Raw genomic sequence first — 18,718 nt, 5'->3', positions numbered from 1 at the left:
ATAAATCAAATGGTGATAGAAAAGGAATGTAAGAAAGAGAACATACAGTATCTTCTATAGCAATATGTTACTAAGCAAAAGAAAAGTGGGGGGAAAAGTTATTAGTGAATTAAGGTAAATGAGGAAGCAAAAAAGAAAAAAGCTAGAGAGGGTAAATGGAAAGGCAGAGAAGGAAAGTTCTAAACCAAATGGTTTATTAAAATTATTTGGTCCTTCTGATTAAAATTAGTAAGGGCTGGTACAGTGACTCATGCTTGTAATCCCAGCACTTTGGGAGGATCACGTGAGCCCAGGAGTTCAAGATCAGTCTGGGCAACATAGAGAAACTGTCTTAAAAAATAATAATTAAATAATATAAAATGGGAAAGACCAAATGATCTGAAGAGATATTTCTCAAAAGAAGACATAAAAGTGGTCAAATATATTTTTTAAATGCTCAACATAACTATTCATCAGGGAAATGCAAATCAAAACCACAATGAGGTATCATCTCACCCCAGTTAGGTGGCTATTATCAAAAAGACAAAAAGTAGCCAGTGCTGGTGAGGGTGCAGAGTAAAGGGAACACTATACACTATTGGTGGGAATGTAAACTAGTATAGCCACTATGGGGAACAGTATGGAGGGTCCTCAAAAAAAAAAAAAAAAAAAAACCTACAAATAGAACTACCATGTCATCCAGTAATACTACTACTGGGAATATATCCAAAATAAAGGCAATCACTATATTGAAGAAATATCTGCACTTCCATGTTTACTGTAGCACTATTCACAACAGCCAAGATATGGAATCAACCTAGGTGCTGAACAACAGATGAATGGATAAAGAAATTGTGGTATATACAAATTTTGTATATACAAATTTTGTATATTTTGTATATACAAATATACAAATTTTTTGTATATACAAATATACAAAATGGAATACTATTTAGCCACAAAAAAGAATGAGCCAGGTATACTAGCACACAACTGTAATCCCAGCACTTTGGGAGGCTGAGGCAGGAGAATCACTTGAGTCCAGGTCTAGGAGTTTGAGATCACTAAGGACAATATAGTGAGGCCTGGTTTCTTCAAAAAATAAAAAAATTAGCCAGGTGTGGTGGCATATACCTATAATCCCAACTATTTGGGAGACTGAGGTGGGAGGATCACTTGAACCTAGGAGATTGAGACTTCAGTGAGCTGTGATTGTGTCACTATACTCCAGCCTGGGTGACAGAGCAAGACCCTGTCTCAAGAAAGAAAGAAAGAAAAAAAAAAAAAATAAAATCCTATCATTCTCAGCAACATGGATGGAACTAAGGACTGAAGAGACATTTCTCAAAAGAAGACATAAAAATGGTCAAATGAATAAATAAATATACAATTTAATTAATTAACTAACTAATTAATTTTTTAAAGACGGGGTTTCACCATGTTGGTCAGGCTGGTCTTGAACTCCCGACCTCCTTGGCCTCTAAAGGGCTTGGATTACAGGGATGAGTCACCATGCTCGGCCCGGTCAAATATATTTTTTAAATGCTTAACATAACTAATCATTAGGGAAATGCAAATCAAAACCACAATGAGGTATCATCTCACCCCAGTTAGGAGGCTATTATCAAAAAGACAAAAAGTAGCCAGTGCTGGTGAGGGTGCACTGAAATAAGCTATGAACAGGAAGTTAAACATACATTTTCACTCATACATAGAAGCTAAAAAAAGTTGATCCTACAGGAATAAAAAGTACAACAGAGGTATTAGAGGCTAGGAGGGATAATGGGAAGGGAGGGTTAGGGAAAGATTTGTTAAAGGATATAAAATTACAGCTAGATAGGAGGAAAAAATTCTAGTGTTCTATGCCACTGCAAGATGACTATATTTAACAATAATATGTAGTTTCAAATAGCTGAGGAGGATTTCAACCTTCCCAATACAAATAAACAATAAATGTTGAAGACAATGAATATGCTAATTACTCTAATCTGATCACATCATACATATTAAAATATCCACCATATATCCCATGAACAGATAAAATTAAATTGGCCACAAGCGAAGTGGCTCACACCTGTAATCCCAGCACTTTGGGAAGCCAAGACAAGCAGGTCACTTGAGGTCAGGAGTTTGAGAGCAACCTGGCAAACACGGCAAAACCCTGTCTCTACCAAAAATACAAAAATTAGCCAGGCTTGGTGGCAGGCATCTGTAGTCTCAGCTCCCGGGGAGGCTGAGACAGGAGAATCACTTGAACCTGGGAAGCAGAGGTTGCAGTAAGCTGAGATGGTGCCACTGCATTTCAGCCTGGGCGACAGAGTAAGACTCCTCAAAAATAAACAAATATACAAATAAGCAAATAAATAAACAAATATTTTTTAAAATAAAAAAATTGAAAAAATTATTTGGTCTTGTGCCTAATTAAAGGATTTTTGGTGAACAATTTTTATGTTTATTAAGAACTACAAAGTGGGATTTGAAAGTTTGTGTTTCTTTTTCTTGAGATAGTGTCTCCCTCTGACACCTAGGCTGGAGTGCAGAGATGCAACCATGAGTCACTGCAGCCTCAACCTACCAGGCTAAAGCAATCCTCCCAACTAAGCCTCCTAAGTAGCTGGGACTACAGATGAGTACTGCCACACTCGGCTTAATTTTTATTTTTGTAGAAGCATTGTCTCCCTCTGTTGCCCAGGCTGGTCCCAAACTTCTGGACTCAAGTGATTCCCCTGCGTCAGCCTGCTAAAGTGCTGGGATTATAGACATGAAGCAATGCACTCTGCCCCGATTTCAATGTTTATCTAGTTAAATCTACACTCTTCTTATGAATGCATTTTATTTTTTAAATTTTTATTTATTTATTTATTTATTTATTTACTTACTTATTTATTTAGTGAGACGGAGTTTCGCTCTTGTTACCCAGGCTAGAGTGTAATGGCGCGATCTTGGCTCACCGCAACCTCCGCCTCCTGGGTTCAAGTAATTCTCCTGCCTCAGCCTCCTGAGTAGCTGGGATTACAGGCACGTGCCACCATGCCCAGCTAATTTTTTGTATTTTAGTAGAGACGGGGTTTCACCATGTTGACCAGGATGGTCTCGATCTCTCGACCTCGTGATCCACCCGCCCTGGCCTCCCAAAGTGCTGGGATTACAGGCTTGAGCCACTGCGCCTGGCGAATGTATTTTATTTAAGGATAATTTTTTTTTTTAATTAACTGATGAGAGCAACTGCTTATTTCCTTGAATGGATACCACAGTATAGATTCCTAATCTACATTCAAATACTCAGTTTACCAGTTGTTAGAAAGATTCTATAGTAGAAACTCTGGTTGGATATGACTATAATATCTCACAAATTTGCATATGAGTCCTCATGAAAAGGTAATTTATTTGAGAGCAGGCTCTTTGGTAAATAGCTCTGGGCTTTCATTATAAGTCAAGGGAATCAATTAATTTAAAAAAAGGAGTAGATCAGGCTCGGTGGGTCACACCTATAATCCTAGCACTTTGGGAGCCTGAGGTGGGAGGATCAATTGAGGGTGGAGCTGGAGGCCAGCCTGGTCAAAACAGTGAGACCCCATTTCCACAAAATAATTTTTGTAAGCTAAAAAAAAAAAAATTACGGTCAGGTGCGGTGGCTCACCCCTGTAATCCCAGCACTTTGGGAGGCCGAGGCGTGTGGATCACGAGGTCAAGAGATCGAGACCATCCTGGTTAACATGGTGAAACCCCGTCTCTACTAAAAATACAAAAAATTAGCTGGGCATGGTGGCATGTGCCTGTAATCCCAGCTACTCAGGAGGCCGAGGCAGGAGAACTGCCTGAACCCAGGAGGCAGAGGTTGCGGTGAGCCGAGATTGTGCCATTGCACTACAGCCTGGGTAACAAGAGCGAAACTCTGTCTCAAAAAGAAAAAAAATAATTAAATTAAAAAAAGAAGTATGCCTTAATATTTTAAAAAATTTTACAAATATTATGGATACCTTTTTCATATTTTAAATTCTCAACTAGAAAACAACCTTCTTGAGGGCATAGACATAAATAATATCTACATAGGGGCCTCTCGGTTAGTCATAGTGCCTGAAAGTAATAATAAGTCAATTTAATATACTCATTCATATGTTTTGCATCGGTTGACTTGTCAAACCTAGTACTATTAATTCCAAAGCTCAAAACTAAGTGCTGTATTATAGGCCTAGAATAGTAAACAAATAGTTTAGGTTTTAATTTACTTTGTATCCTTCCAAATAATCTGGTAAGATTTTCCAAAGAGCTACCCACATAAAGCTTTTTAAAATTAAATTAAGAAATTGTTGTTTGGTGAAAACCTTTAACAGAATTGGTATGGTCCTCAAGGTTTTCTTTTTTTCTTTTTTTTTTTTTTTTGAGACGGAGTTTTGCTCTTGTTACCCAGGCTGGAGTGCAATGGCGCAATCTCGGCTCACCGCAACCTCCGCCTCCTGGGTTCAGGCAATTCTCCTGCCTCAGCCTCCTGAGTAGCTGGGATTACAGGCACGCGCCACCATGTCCAGCTAATTTTTTGTATTTTTAGTAGAGACGGGGTTTCACCAAGTTGACCAGGATGGTCTCGATCTCTTGACCTTGTGATCCACCCGCCTCGGCCTCCCAAAGTGCTGGGATTACAGGCTTGAGCCACCGCGCCCGGCCAAGGTTTTCAATGTTAAACCTTCATAACCTTGTCCTGATGTGCTCATACAGAATACATCCTAAATTGTAAATAGCATAATAATGGAGTCCATAAAAATTGCTGATATTCAACTACCTATTATCTAGATAATAAGAAGTAAAACCCCAAAATTAAATCCAGAGAAAACATAAAAACCTTAGTTAGGCTCCTGAGTGATTTCTTCTTCTTTCTCAAATGCCTTTTACTAGGGCTACTGGTAGGAAAAGAATTGATGAATTTGATTCTTATTTTTTTTAGAAGCATAAAAATACCTAACTTTGGCGGGGTTTGGTGGCTCACACCTGTAACCCAGTACTTTGAGAGGCCAGGTGGGCAGATCACCTGAGGTTGGGAGTTTGAGACCAGTCTAACCAACAGAGAAACGTTGCCTCTACTAAAAATAAAAAAATTAGCCAGGTGTGGTGGTGCATGCCTGTAATCCCAGCTACTTGGGAGGCTGAGGCAGGAGAATCACTTGAACCGAGAGGCGGAGGTTGCGGTGAGCAGAGATTGCGCCATTGCACTCCAGCCTGGGCAACAAGACTGAAACTCCGTCTCAAAAAAAGAACAAAAAACAAACCAAACTTTACTCAGATGAACTTTTTAAATACAGTATAAAGATGTTAGATGGGCATTCTCCATAAATACCACTGCTCACCACTAAATTGTACTTGCTTTACAATTTACTATTTTTCAAAGCCCTTTCATTTTCATCTCATAGATAAATGCCTAGCATTGAGTCCTTTAACTATACTTGCTAACAAAGAACTAAGGTTTGTCGTAGAAAGCACAGGAGAATTTATGGCCCCCAAAAGTGAGTTATCTATCAAATATAGGAGAGTATTTAATTATGGGAACAGAGAAGCACAATGTCATCAGAAGGGAATGCAGACATAAAGAGAAGGATAGGGTAAGGTTTACCTTTACGTTCTAAATTTCATCTGTGGGGCTGGGTAGTGGTCCCAGATGATTCTTTATATTTTTCTTTATATCTTTTTCTATTTTTAAAATATTTCACTTTTTTAAGTGAGTTAATGAATTGATAAAGACACAGCCCTAGTGATCAAAGTAAAGTGAGTCAAGTCATGACTTCGGTTCTGAAAATCTGTTGCTGAATGACTAACTTTGTGATCCATGTGCCTCAGTTTCAGTAATACGTGAAAAAAAATGCTAAGGATATTTCATCTAGGAAGTTCTCGGGTGAAAACACAACCTTTAGAAACACAATCTCATTACATTATGAAACATTTGAGAGTGTTACCTATGTTTCCACACTTTGATGCTTTTTTAAAAAAGTCACCCATATTTTTTGTTTCTGAAAAACAACAACAACAAAAAAAACAAAAAACAAAAACAAAACTGCAGCCTAGGACTGAACATGTTTTCTGTTGCTCTGTAAATCAAAGTGAAGGTATAAATCTTTTGCAAATATTACAATGTCCAGAAATGATTCACAGGCTTTCCCTAGTTTTGCTTCTATTTAAGCGACCCTTTAATCAACATTACTTAAACTATTTTTCCTAATTTATGATTGTCATCTTACGTAAAACCCTACAAGATTAGGAAAATGAGCTTGCAGTGACAAGTGACTACCATTTCATATAGAAGATCTGAAACTCTGAGCTATGCTCACAATTAGCTTGGTCTCTAGCTATCCCTTAGACAGTAACATTTCAAATATAAAGTACCAACTTCAGAAAAGTTTATATCAAAGTGTTGACTTATGAGAAACGGAAACACTAGCACAATGGAAAATGCCTGAGACATATTTGGAAAATGTATAACCAAGTCTAAAAACTTAAGTCAATTCTTAAAAGTGGTTCTGTTTATAGAAGTCAACAATTCTATTTTCCAAGTTGTATAAAATACTAGTAAAATATCTCTGAATTCTAAGTAAGTTTCTGTAGCACTTCAGTAATGGCAAGAAATTAACAGATAATTCCTTAGCAATATGATATAAAACACTTCAAAGAGATCAAGTAAAACAAAACTGTGAGTGACAAGTTAATAAACTGAATTTAAGTTTTTACTTTTAAAAAACTTAATTTTTTTAAGTTTCTCGAAATGCTCTGCATGACTTCATTCATTCCTCACAAACATAAACATTCCAAAGTTAGGATCATCAACATTCTCGTGTTTAACTTCGCGTAAATACTCAAGTTCACCTGTAAATCTGTCTTGCTTCTGTCAAGATTTTCTATTTCTCTGCCTTCTATTACTCACCAACTGCATCTGGATTTACCGGTCTGGAGACATCAGCTTGCCCCATGATTATATTGTCTGATGTATTTCACGACAACAAACTGTCCCGGACAAAAGCAAACTTTTCTTAAAAGATAAATCCACATAAAGAGGGGACATACAATCCTCTCTCAGTGTCACTGCCAAACATCAGGAAAGGGCATGAAGTCAGTTCATCTGCTGAAGTTTCTGTTTCCCATACAGCCTAGGCACTTGTAGTTCTTACAAAACTGTCTTCACACTGGCTCTCTTCACACAGAAATGCCTGTCATTCCAGAATGCACACTGTGTAGAGCTGAAGCGCAGGAAGGGGAGGAGACTGCCAACAACATTCTAGCTGCTGACTGGCATATCTCAAAAGTCCACACCCCCTGTTCCTGACTTTGAGTTTGGTTGGAACTCTCCAACCTCTGAGTCACAGAAGAAAGGGAGCCTGCTCAAGAGCATGCCAAATGTAATCACCAGGATGGTTATGAGTAAAAGGCTAATAGGACCAGTAGCCCATTCAAAGGTATGTTTTAGACACAAGTTTACCTAAAAAGTATCAGATTTCACTGTGTTATGGACTGAATGTTTGTGTCCCTTTACAATTTACATATTGAAATTCTAACCTCCAAGATGATAGTGATAGGAAGTGGGTTATCTGGGAGATAATTAAGTCATTGAGGGTAAAGCCCACACTAATAGGATTAGTACCTTATCAAAAAGGACCCAGAGAGCTCTCTCTTTCCATCATGTGAGCGCATGCAAGACAACTGTCTGAAAATCAGGAAGACCCTCACAGATACCCAATCTCCTGGCCCCTTGATCTTGGACTTCCCAGTATCCAGAACTGTTAGAAAGAAATGTGGCTGGGCGTGGTGGCTCTTGCCTTTAATCCCAGCACTTTGGAGGCCGAGCTTGAAGGATTACTTAAGCCCAGGAGTTCAAGATCAGCATGGACAACATAATGAGACTCTGTCTCTACAAGAAATTTAAAAATCAGCCAGGCAAGGTGGCATGTACCAGTAGCCCCAGCTAATGGAAGGAGGGGAGGTTAGGTGGGAGGATTGCTTGAGCACAGGAGGTGAGTTGTGAGCTGTGATTACACCATTGCACTCCAGCCTAGGCAACAATGCAAGACCCTGTCTCAAAAATAAGTAAAAGAAAGAAAGAAATGTTTGTTGTTTAAGACCCCCAGTCTATAGTATTCTGTTATAGCAGCCTGAACAGACTAAGACATGCTGCTTATTTTAAAATTTTATTTCCTACCTGTAGGTGGGCATGCCCAAAGCAGGGTGCAATCTATGTACTGGGAATTAATAACATTAGAAACAATATTTTAGGATTGAATATATCTTTTCTGAGAATACAAACAAGTATTTCTGAAAATCTGTTTACTAAAACAATAAGCTTGAAATAAATATTTCGAAGGTATTATATAATAGTTCTCTTCCTGCTAAAATTCAATAATCTCCATATGATCTTGGGGAATAAAAAAATACAGGGAGTAGCCAGCCCTATATGCTGGGCATAATACATGGAAATATCAGCTAATCACATGCAGCAAATGAAGGTCCAATTTGCACACTGATTTTTCCTTTTTTATCCATAACTAACTTAAATACAGCCAAGTACATAAATATTAAGGATATAGCTTAATAAATTTTTATTTAGTATACTACCATAAATTTTCTAAATGTAAAAAAAACCCACACATAACACAACCTTAACATATCCTCCACATAACCTGGATTATTCCGCTAACATCTAAAGGTAAAAGAGGAAGCTAACAATTTTGATTACTGTATTAAGGAGTTTTATATTAGTTACTGCATTTAATCATCACCACAACTAATCATGCATTGGAGGTATATTTATTTACCCTATTTTCAGATAAGAAAACTATGGATAGTAAGGTCAAATCCTGTATCTTTTATCACCAAGCCGGTAAGTACCAAAGCCCTAATATTCATTCAATAAAAGACAGCTAACCCTGGGTGCAGTGGTGTGCACCTGTAGTCTCAGCTACTCAGGAGGCTAAGGTTGGGAAGATCACTGGACCCCAAGAGTTTGAGTCCAGCCTCGGCAACATAGTGAGCCCTATCTCTAAAAAAAAAGAAAAAAATTAAAATAATTGTTTTAAAAAAGACAGCTACAAAAAATAGAAATTTTCATTTAAATCTTTGTTCTCCAAACTGAGATCCCAGAAAGATTTCTAGCATCTGAACTGTCTCTTACTTAGCCTGTCCTTGGTACATTCTCTTCTCTCTTATTATCTTAGCCCCATTATCTGCTTTTGATAGAGAAAAAAAAACAAAAACAAAAACAGCAAAGGTAACAAGTAAGAAAACGTCAATGCTAAGGCATCAGTAAGGGAAAAAAATACAGAAACATTCAGACAACATTAAGTTACTACCAATATTAATTGGTAGTAATTAAAAAAAACATTAAGATATTGACCATATAGGAAAGAGAGTAAAAGGAAAAATGCACTGAAACTACAATTCAATTAATAATGCCAATACTTGGGAACCTAGGTACTTATATATATTAGCCTAAAATCAGACCATGAGCATAAGCAGTTTCCACTGTTGCAAAATGAGAATACAAAAGGTGGCAAATGTATTGCTTGGCACTCAGGAGGTGCTCAACACACTCTAATTAACAACATTGTTATCACCATCATCGTCATCATGGAGCCAATATAGCATATTGCTTAAGAGCATGAGCTTTGGAGTCAGATTGAAATTTTAATTCCAGCTCTACCACTCATTAAGTGTTAACACTAGGCAAGTTACTTCACCTCTCTAAGTCTCAGTTTTCTAATGTTATAAAGATATACAACAATAATTACTAGTGCAAGGCTGGGCGTGGTGGCTCACGCCTGTAATCCCAGCACTTTAGGAGGCCGCCTGTAATCCCAGCACTACAGGAGGCCAAGGTGGGTAGATCACCTGAGGTCAGGAGTTCAAGACAAGCCTGACCAACATGGTGAAACTCCGTGTCTACTAAAAATACAAAAGTTAGCCAGGCGTGGTGGTGGGTACCTGTAATCCCAATCTCAGCTACTCAGGAGGCTGAGGCAGGAGAATCGCTTGAACCTGAGGGGTGGACGTTGTGGTGAGCTGAGAGATCACGCCATTGCACTCCAGCCTGGGTGACAGAGCAAGACTGTCTCAAAAAAAAAAAAAAAAAGCTAAGTCTAGGCCTGGCACAGTGGCTCACTCCTGTTATCCCAGGACTTTGGGAGGCCAAGGCAGGCAGATCACCTGAGGTCAGGAGTTTGAGAAAGAACACCCTAGCCAATGTGGTGAAACCCCCGTCTCTACTAAAAATACAAAAATTAGCCGGGTGTGGTGGCTGGCACCTGTAATACCGGCTACTCAGGAGGCTGAGGCAGGAGAATCGCTTGAACCTGGAAGGCAGAGGTTGCAGTGAGCCAAGATTGTGCCATTGCACTTCAGCCTGGGCAACAGGGCAAGTTTCTGTCTCAAAAAAAAAAAAAAAGAAGGAAAGAAATGCTAAGTCTATTACTTATGTGCCAAGACACTACATGTTGCCTGACCATCGTGTTTCATTTTGCTTCTAACAATCAGTATTTACTCTGTGCTAATTGGTAAGCAGACAAGCAGAAAGGTAGGACGATACTGGCACACTAATGGCATTAAAATCAACAATAAAGCCTTGAGTTCACTTTAATTTTCCACGTATTATGTTTTAGAAATGTAAAAGGAAGTCTGACTTTAACTTTGTAAGAAGTAGACAGCTATCTCTTGTTATTTGTTAGCTAATAAGATAACTCCCTTTTTAGAGTACTTTTTCTTTACAGCTTAGTGCCTCAAAGGGAAGTAGTAGAATTAAAATTTGTGATTCTTTTCCTATTTTATTTAGGGAAAGGTCAAGAAACCTTAGGTCGGGTGCAGTGGCTCACACTTCTAGTCCTAGGACTTTGGGAGGCCAAGGGAGGCAAATCACTTGAATCCAGAAGTTCAAGACCAGCCTGGGCAACATTGTGAAACCCTGACTCTAAAAAAAACCAAAACACAAAAATTAGCCAGGCATGTCGGCACATGCCAGTAATCCCAGCTACTTGGGAGGCTGAGGCAGAAGGATTGTTTGAGCCCAGGAAGCAGAGGTTGCAGTGAGCTGAGATGGTGCCATTGTACTCCAGCAGGGAGGACAGAGTGAGACCCTGCCTCAAAAAAAATTAACATGTTAGAAAAATAAGATTTAATAGACAAAGGAATTGAAGCTACCATTGAGATTGAGACAGCACTTAAAGCCCTCTAACGAGAGCCTTTTTTTTATTTTTATTTTTTTTTAGAGACAGAGTCTTGCTTTGGTCACTTGGGCTGGAGTGCAATGGTGCAATCATAGCTCACCGTAACTTCTGGCCTAAGGAAATCTTCCCCCCTCAGCCTCCTGTGTAGCTAGAACTTCAGGCATGTGCCACCCACCCAGCTAATTCTTAAATTTTTCTTTAGAGACAGGGTCTGGGCCCAAACTCCTGGCCTCAAGAGACCCTCCCTGGGAAGACCTAGTGGGAGAAAAATTTAAAGTTGTACTTTAAAAATAAATAAATAAATAAAGGGAGATCCTTTAGCCTTAGCTTCCCAAGATGCTGGGATTACAGGCATGCGCCACTGCACCTCACCCAAGCCTTTCTTGTTTTATTGAAGAACTGTTTCTAATTACCATGTATCGCCTATAAATTGCTGGGCATACCAAAGATATTCTTTTCCTAAAAGCCTAGATTTGGAGAGTTCCACAGATAATGCTCAACAGAGAAACTTAAGATCATCAGCTAACAGCACAAGTTGCTCCAAAGCAGACTGCATAAATCTGAATTGAATTTCTCATTAGTAGGCCATGAATTGTTCCTTCCCTCCATTAAGCTAGTGCTAATTTGTTAAAATTGTTTACAAGCAGTAAGACATTGTAGAATATCTTTCCTAGGTTCCATCCAGAAGTTGAGGAAGACTTTATCCTCCTTTTTCTGAACAAACTATAATTTGAATTGTCTTCTTATATGTTAGTCATTGGGCTTCATTACTAAAGACAGACTGAGATCACAGCAGGCTTTCACTGTTTGTGTCTGAGCCAGAGTTTTTTTTGGAATGTGCTTGGTGGTTTTTTTTTTTTTTTCTTTTTTTGAGACGGAGTTTCGCTCTTGTTACCCAGGCTGGAGTGCAATGGTGTGATCTCGGCTCACCGCAACCTCCGCCTCCCGGGTTCAGGCAATTCTCCTGCCTCAGCCTCCTGAGTAGCTGGGATTACAGGCACGCGCCACCATGCCCAGCTAATTTTTTGTATTTTTAGTAGAGACGGGGTTTCACCATGTTGACCAGGATGGTCTCGATTTCTTGACCTCGTGATCCACCCGCCTCGGCCTCCCAAAGTGCTGGGATTTCAGGCGTGAGCCACCGCGCCCGGCCTTGGTGTTTTAAATTCACCATAAAAATTGTATTATAGTGAATTAACTTGTAGTGAGAGTCTGTATTTTCATTTGAAAACCATGATCTCTAAGTGTATCTAATTCCTTCTCTTGCTGGTTGAAATTTTATTATTATTATTATTATTTGAGACAGAGTTTTGTTCTTGTCTCACAGGCTCAAGTACAATGGTGCGATCTTGGCTCACTGCAACCTCCACCTCCTGGTTTCAAGCAATTCTCCTGCCTCAGCCTCCCAAGTAGCTGGGATTAAAAGCGCCTGCCACCAGGCTCAGCTAATTCTGTATTAGAGACAGGGTTTCACCATGTTGGCCAGGCTGGTCTCAAATTCCTGACCTCAGGTGATCTGCCCACCTCAGCCTCCCAAAGTGCTGGGATTACAGTGGTTAGCCACTGCACCTGGACCCATGTTTATATGTTTAATAAAGTTTATAAGATCAATCTCAAGAGTATAAAGCTGTAAATTAAATGTACTTTTATGCTGAAGTATGAATACAAATTGGATTACCTAGGAAAATAAGCTCTTGACTATTTTAATTACAGCTCCCTCAGCTTAATTCAGCATACTTCTTTCTTATGACCTGAGATGTCTCAGGGAGGTAAAACTCCAGTGAGGTTAGGAAGAAGTCACTTTCCTCTAGGACAGGATGACCAACAGAAATTACTAACAAATCACACAAATACATATTCACATCAAAGACTAATCTTCAACTTCCAAATATATAATCTGGGGAAAGAGCAGCTTTCTTTTCTTTACCCCATGAGCTACTCTAGGTTGGCTGGCACTGGATAGTCATGGGAGGTAACATCCTACAATTGATATGTGGAATTTAAATGTGCCTCAAACTACATATGGAAATTAGAAAGCCTTGCTAGTCGTCTGCAAACTCTTCATCGTCTCAACTACTTACACAAATTGCTCCCTTGGCCAGGAATTTCTTTCCCAGATCCATTTGGGAAATTCCTACTCATCCATTAAGAACTGGCTGAAGTTGAGGCTGCAGTCAGCTGTGATTGGGCCACTGAACTCCAGCCTGGGAGACAGGGAGACCGAATCTCAAAAAAGAAAAAAATTATACACACAAAAAGATGAACTGGTTCAAATGTTATCACCTCTGCAGGGGCCTTTCCTTAATCACTCAAGCAGAATTCTCCTAAAGATTCCCTGAACCCTAATTGTGTGCCCAGCACTATACTGGTGCTAAAAACAACAATTTTTGCCCATAAGGTGCTTACAACTCAAGAAAACAGGATTTAGGCTAGGCATGGTGGCTCGCATCTGTAATCTCAGCACTTTTGGAAGCCAAGGCAGGTGGATCACTTGAGGTCAGGAGTTTGAGACCAGCCTGGACAACATGGCAAAACCTCGTCTCTATTAAGAATACACAAATTGCCAGGCGCGGTGGCTCAAGCCTGTAATCCCAGCACTTTGGGAGGCTGAGGCGGGTGGATCACGAGGTCAAGAGATCGAGACCATCCTGGTCAACAAGGTGAAACCCCGTCTCTACTAAAAATACAAAAAATTAGCTGGGCATGGTGGCGCGTGCCTGTAATCCCAGCTACTCAGGAGGCTGAGGCAGGAGAATTGCCTGAACCCAGGAGGCGGAGGTTGCGGTGAGCCGAGATCGCGCCATTGCACTCCAGTCTGGGTAACAAGAGCGAAACTCCATCTCAAAAAAAAAAAGAATACACAAATTATCCAGGCATGGCAGTGCATGCCTGTAATCCCAGCTACTTAGGAGGCTGAGGCAGGAAAATCACTTGAACCCGGGAGGCAGAGGTTGCAGTGAGCCAAGATTGAGCCACTGCACTCCAGCCTGGGCAGGACAGAGTGAAATTCTTTTTCAAAAAAAGAAAACAGGATTTATAACAGAGTATGAATACTCAGACACTATGTAAACACACATTGGTGGGTGTGTGTCTAGCTTTGTCCTGAGTTCAGGGAAATTTTTATTTTATTTTTAGCTAGAGTTTTGCTCTGTTGTCTGGGCTGGAATGCAGGGTGTGATCACAGCTCACTGCAGTTTCAAAGTCCTGGGCTAAGCAATCCTCCTGCCTTGGCCTCCCAAGTAGCTAAGACTACAGTTGCACATCACCACTCATGGCTTAAAAAAATTTTTTTTTGTAGAGTCAGTCTCTTTATGTTGTTCATGCTAATCTATAACTTCTAGCTTCAAGCAATCCTCCTGCTTCAGCCTCCCAAAGTGCTGGGATTATAGGTGTGAACTACAGGTTCCTGGCAAGAGAAAACATCTCAAATGTAGTAATATCTAAAATCTGAAAGAATCAGTCATAGGAGGGGAGTTCAAGACTAGCCTGACCAACAAGGTGAAACCTCGTTTCTGCCATTTAAAAAAAACACAAAAATTAGCTGGGCATGGTGGCAGGCGCCTGTAGTCCTAGCTACTCGGGAGGCTGAGACAGAATTGCTTGAACCCGGAAGACGGAGGTTGCAGTGAGCCAAGGTCATGCCACTGCACTCGAGCCTAGGCGATAAAAATGAGACTTCATCTCAAAAAAAAAAAAAAAGAAAGAAAAAAAGAATTGATTATAACTGTGGTTTTTCTGGACATATCACCAAATTTTTTTTTTCTCTGACCTCAGGATCAAGCTAGATGCACTTACACCCACCAATATGTGTTTGTATACAGCCTAAGTACTCATACTCTGTTATAAAGCATACCACCCTGAACTGCAGTAATCTTCAGACTTCTCAATTAAGCTAGAAACTCCTTGTGGGCAGGGCCCATGATGTATTTATTCTTTTTTTTTTTTTTTTTGAGATGGAGTTTCACTCTTGATTCCCAGGCTGGAGTGCAATGGCATGATCATGGCTCACCGCAACCTCCGCCTCCTGGGTTCAGGCAATTCTCCTGCCTCAGCCTCCTGAGTAGCTGGGATTACAGGCCTATGCCACCATGCCCAGCTAATTTTTTGTATTTTTTTTTTTTAGTAGAGACGGGGTTTCACCATATTCACCAGGATGGTCTCGATTTCTTGACCTCGTGATCCACCCGCCTCGGCCTCCCAAAGTGCTGGGATTACAGGCTTGAGCCACCGCGCCCGGCTGCCAGTTAAAGAATTTTTAAAGTCTACTCCAAAGTCGTCCAGGCCAGATGCAGTCCAGGCTCATTAATGTAACTCCAGCACTTTGGGAGGCTAAGGTGAGAGGACTGCTTGAGCCCAGGAGTTTGAGACCAGTGGGGGCAGATCTTGTCTTTATTTAAAAAAAAAAAAAAAAAAAAAAAAAAAATTCTAGTAATAAAAGAACATCCTAAAGAACCAATTCCAGGTTTTATCAGCATGTGGTATTTGTTTTTCATAATGCCAAATACTATTGGTAGTATACTCTGAAGAAATCTCCACAGCTATACAAAAGTTTCATTTTATTTAGTTTCAAGTACTGGACTATTTATATTCACAAACTTTTTTTTTTTTTTTTTTTGAGAAGGAGTCTTGCTCTGTCACCTAGGGTGGAATGCAGTGTTGTAGAGGTAACAGACTCATGGGAAATTGGGGGAATGACGAATTGCCAAGGATGACTAGGTTATCCTGAGTTTGCTGGGAGAATAAATAAAAAGTTCTGCTGAGACCTCACTTCTTTTTTTTTGAGATGGAGTCTCACTCTGTCACCCAGGCTGGAGTGCAATGGTACGATCTCAGCTCACTGCAACCTCCCCCTACGGGGTTCAAGTAATTCTCCTGCCTCAGCCTCCCAAGTAGATGGGATTACAAGCATGCACCACCATGCCTGGCTAATTTTTTTTGTTTTGATTTTTTTGTTTTTTGAGATGGAATTTCCCTCTGTTGCCAGGCTGGAGTGCAGTGGTGCAATCTCAGCCCACTGCAACCTCCAGCTCCTGGGTTCAAGCAATTCTCCTGCCTCAGCCTCCTGAGCAGCTGGGACTACAAACATGTGTTACCATGTCCGGCTAATTTTTATATTTTTAGTAGAGATGAGGTTTCACCATATTGGCCAGGTTGGTCTCGAACTCCTGACCTCGTGATCCGCCCACCTTGGACTCCCAAAGTGCTGGGATTACAGGCATGAGCCACGTCACCTGGCCTAATTTTTTTTTTTTTTTTTTTTTTTTTTTTTTTTTTTTTTTTTTGCCATGTTGGCCAGGCGGGTCTCAAATTCCTGAACTGAAGTGATCCACCCGCCTCAGCCTCCCAAAGTGCTAGGATTACAGGCATGAGACACTGTCTGGCCATATTCCACAATCTTTGATAGTCATTCTTTAAAAAGTAAATTACTATGACTTTTCTAATAACGCTAAGTTAAAGGCTATGGGTATTAATAACAATTAAAAATTTTAATTTTTTTTTTTTTTTGAGACGGAGTTTCGCTCTTGTTACCCAGGCTGGAGTGCAACGGCACGATCTCGGCTCACCACAACCTCCGCCTCCTGGGTTCAGGCAATTCTACTGCCTCAGCCTCCTGAGTAGCTGGGATTACAGGCATGCATCACCATGCCCAGCTAATTTTTTGTATTTTTGGTAGAGATGGGTTTTCACCATGTTGACCAGGATGGTCTCAATCTCTTGACCTCGTGATCCACCTGCCTCGGCCTCCCAAAGTGCTGGGATTACAGGCTTGAGCCACCGCGCCCGGCCTTAATTTTTTTTTAGAAACAGGATCTCGCTATGTTGCCCAAGCTGAACTTGAACTCCTGGGCTGAAGTGATCTTCCTGCCTCAGCCTTCGAAGTAGGTGGGATTACAGGCAGACACCACCACACCTTACATTAAGAATAATAAAGTCTAAGAAACCCAGGAATGGTTTCTATTTCATCTTAAGATCTATTGAGAGTATATTCATTTGTTATCAGTTGAAAATCAACTTCCATCTTACTGGCCATCCATTCTTTCTACTCCAAATGGTACTTTTTCATGAGCTGAAGGTAGATTTTAAGAAGTTACAATAAAAGTGATTAAGGAGCCTTAATCGTTTTTTTTTTAAAGTGCTTTATTATTACATTTTTTTCTATTTTAGATTTAAAGGATACATGTACATGTTTGTTGCATGGATATACTGTGTGATGCTGAGGTTAGGGCTTCTAATTATCCCACCACCCAAGTAGTTAACGAAGTACTAAGGACTGGACAGGTAGCTTTTCAACCCTTCCCCCACTCCTTCCCTCTCAATTTTGAAATCTCCAGTGTTTATTGTTCCCATCTTTGTGTCCATGTGTACCCAATGGTTAACTTCAAGTGAGAATATGCTGCATCTGGCTTTCTGTTTCTGTATTAATTTGCTTAGGATAATGGTCTCCAGCTGTATCCATGTTGATGCAAAGGACCTTATTATTATTATTTTTTTTATGGCTCTCAAGGAGTGCTTTATAAAATCATATAATATTCATAAAAACAAAGTCCAGTTGACATCTATTAAGGAACCAAGAGGTATCAATGATGTGTAGAAACTAGTCAGAAATCAAGGAGCCCACATCACAGTTGTGAAACATGTGACTGACTAGTGACTCAGAGATTACTATTAGCCACTGCCACTTAATCTTCCTTCTCCCTTTTTCACAACTCTTCCTAACTCAGCTGGCCCTCAAATTCACTTTAAGAGAGTGAGAAAAAAATCTGAGTATTACCAACACTAGATATCCAGTGGGAACACAGTATGTGTCTGATGATAGCTGGCTCTAACATTTATAAAAGTTATGCACAAATTCCTAATAAGAAATCTCCTTAAACAGTATTGTTTTCCAGTATATGTACAGGACAATATAGCCTTCATCCTCTACTAAATAAAAATTCTGAGTCATGAACACCTAGTTACACTATGACTCAATAAAAATTCCTGTAGAAGAACTAGGATGATTAGTGTTTCTATAAAACCTGCTCAAGCCAGTAATTCAAAAGCACTTTGTTGTCAGGTTTGGTGGCTCACCCCTGTAATCCCAAAACTTTGGGAGGCCAAGGCAGGCAGATCACTTGAGGTTAAGAGTTTGAGACCAGCCTGGCCAACATGGTGAAACCCTTTCTCTACTAAAAATCAAAAAATGAGCTGTGTGTGGTGGTGCATGCCTGTAGTCCCAGCTACTGAGGACACTGAGGCAGGAGAACTGCTTGACCCTGGGAGGCGGAGGCTGCAGTGAACTGAAGATTGTGCCAATGCACTCCAGTCTGGGCGACAGAGTGAGACTCTGTCTCAAAATAAATAAATAAAAAATTAAAAACCAAGGCTGGGTGTGGTGGCTCATGCCTCTAATCCCAGAACTTTGGGAGGCCAAGGCAAGATCACCTGGGGTCGGGAGTTTGAGACCAGCCTGATCAACACGGTAAAACCCTGTCTCTACTAAAAATATAAAAATCAGCTGGGGCTGGGTGCAGTGGCTCACGCCTGTAACCCCAGCACTTTGGGAGACT

General features: G+C 40.2%; 1 protein-coding gene across 15 annotated transcripts in view; it reads right to left on the bottom strand.

Moving 5' to 3' along the window:
* PHACTR4 (phosphatase and actin regulator 4) overlaps positions 1–18,718 on the bottom strand; it is a 124,137-nt gene that overhangs the window by 55,240 nt on the left and 50,179 nt on the right. For 2 of the 15 annotated variants that reach the window (XM_074380370.1, XM_039473899.2), the window contains exon 1: positions 6,887–13,827. The exons of the other annotated variants lie outside the window; for them this stretch is intronic. In XM_074380370.1, coding sequence (XP_074236471.1) covers positions 6,887–6,932 — 46 coding nt within the window. In that variant the 5' untranslated portion in view covers positions 6,933–13,827. Of the gene's footprint in view, positions 1–6,886; positions 13,828–18,718 lie in introns of those variants that run through there. 15 annotated transcript variants of the gene reach the window in all.

This window comes from Saimiri boliviensis, chromosome 11, assembly GCF_048565385.1.
Source record: "Saimiri boliviensis isolate mSaiBol1 chromosome 11, mSaiBol1.pri, whole genome shotgun sequence".
In the NCBI taxonomy this organism is placed as follows: domain Eukaryota; kingdom Metazoa; phylum Chordata; class Mammalia; order Primates; family Cebidae; genus Saimiri; species Saimiri boliviensis.
This window is presented reverse-complemented; position numbering and strand designations above follow the sequence as displayed.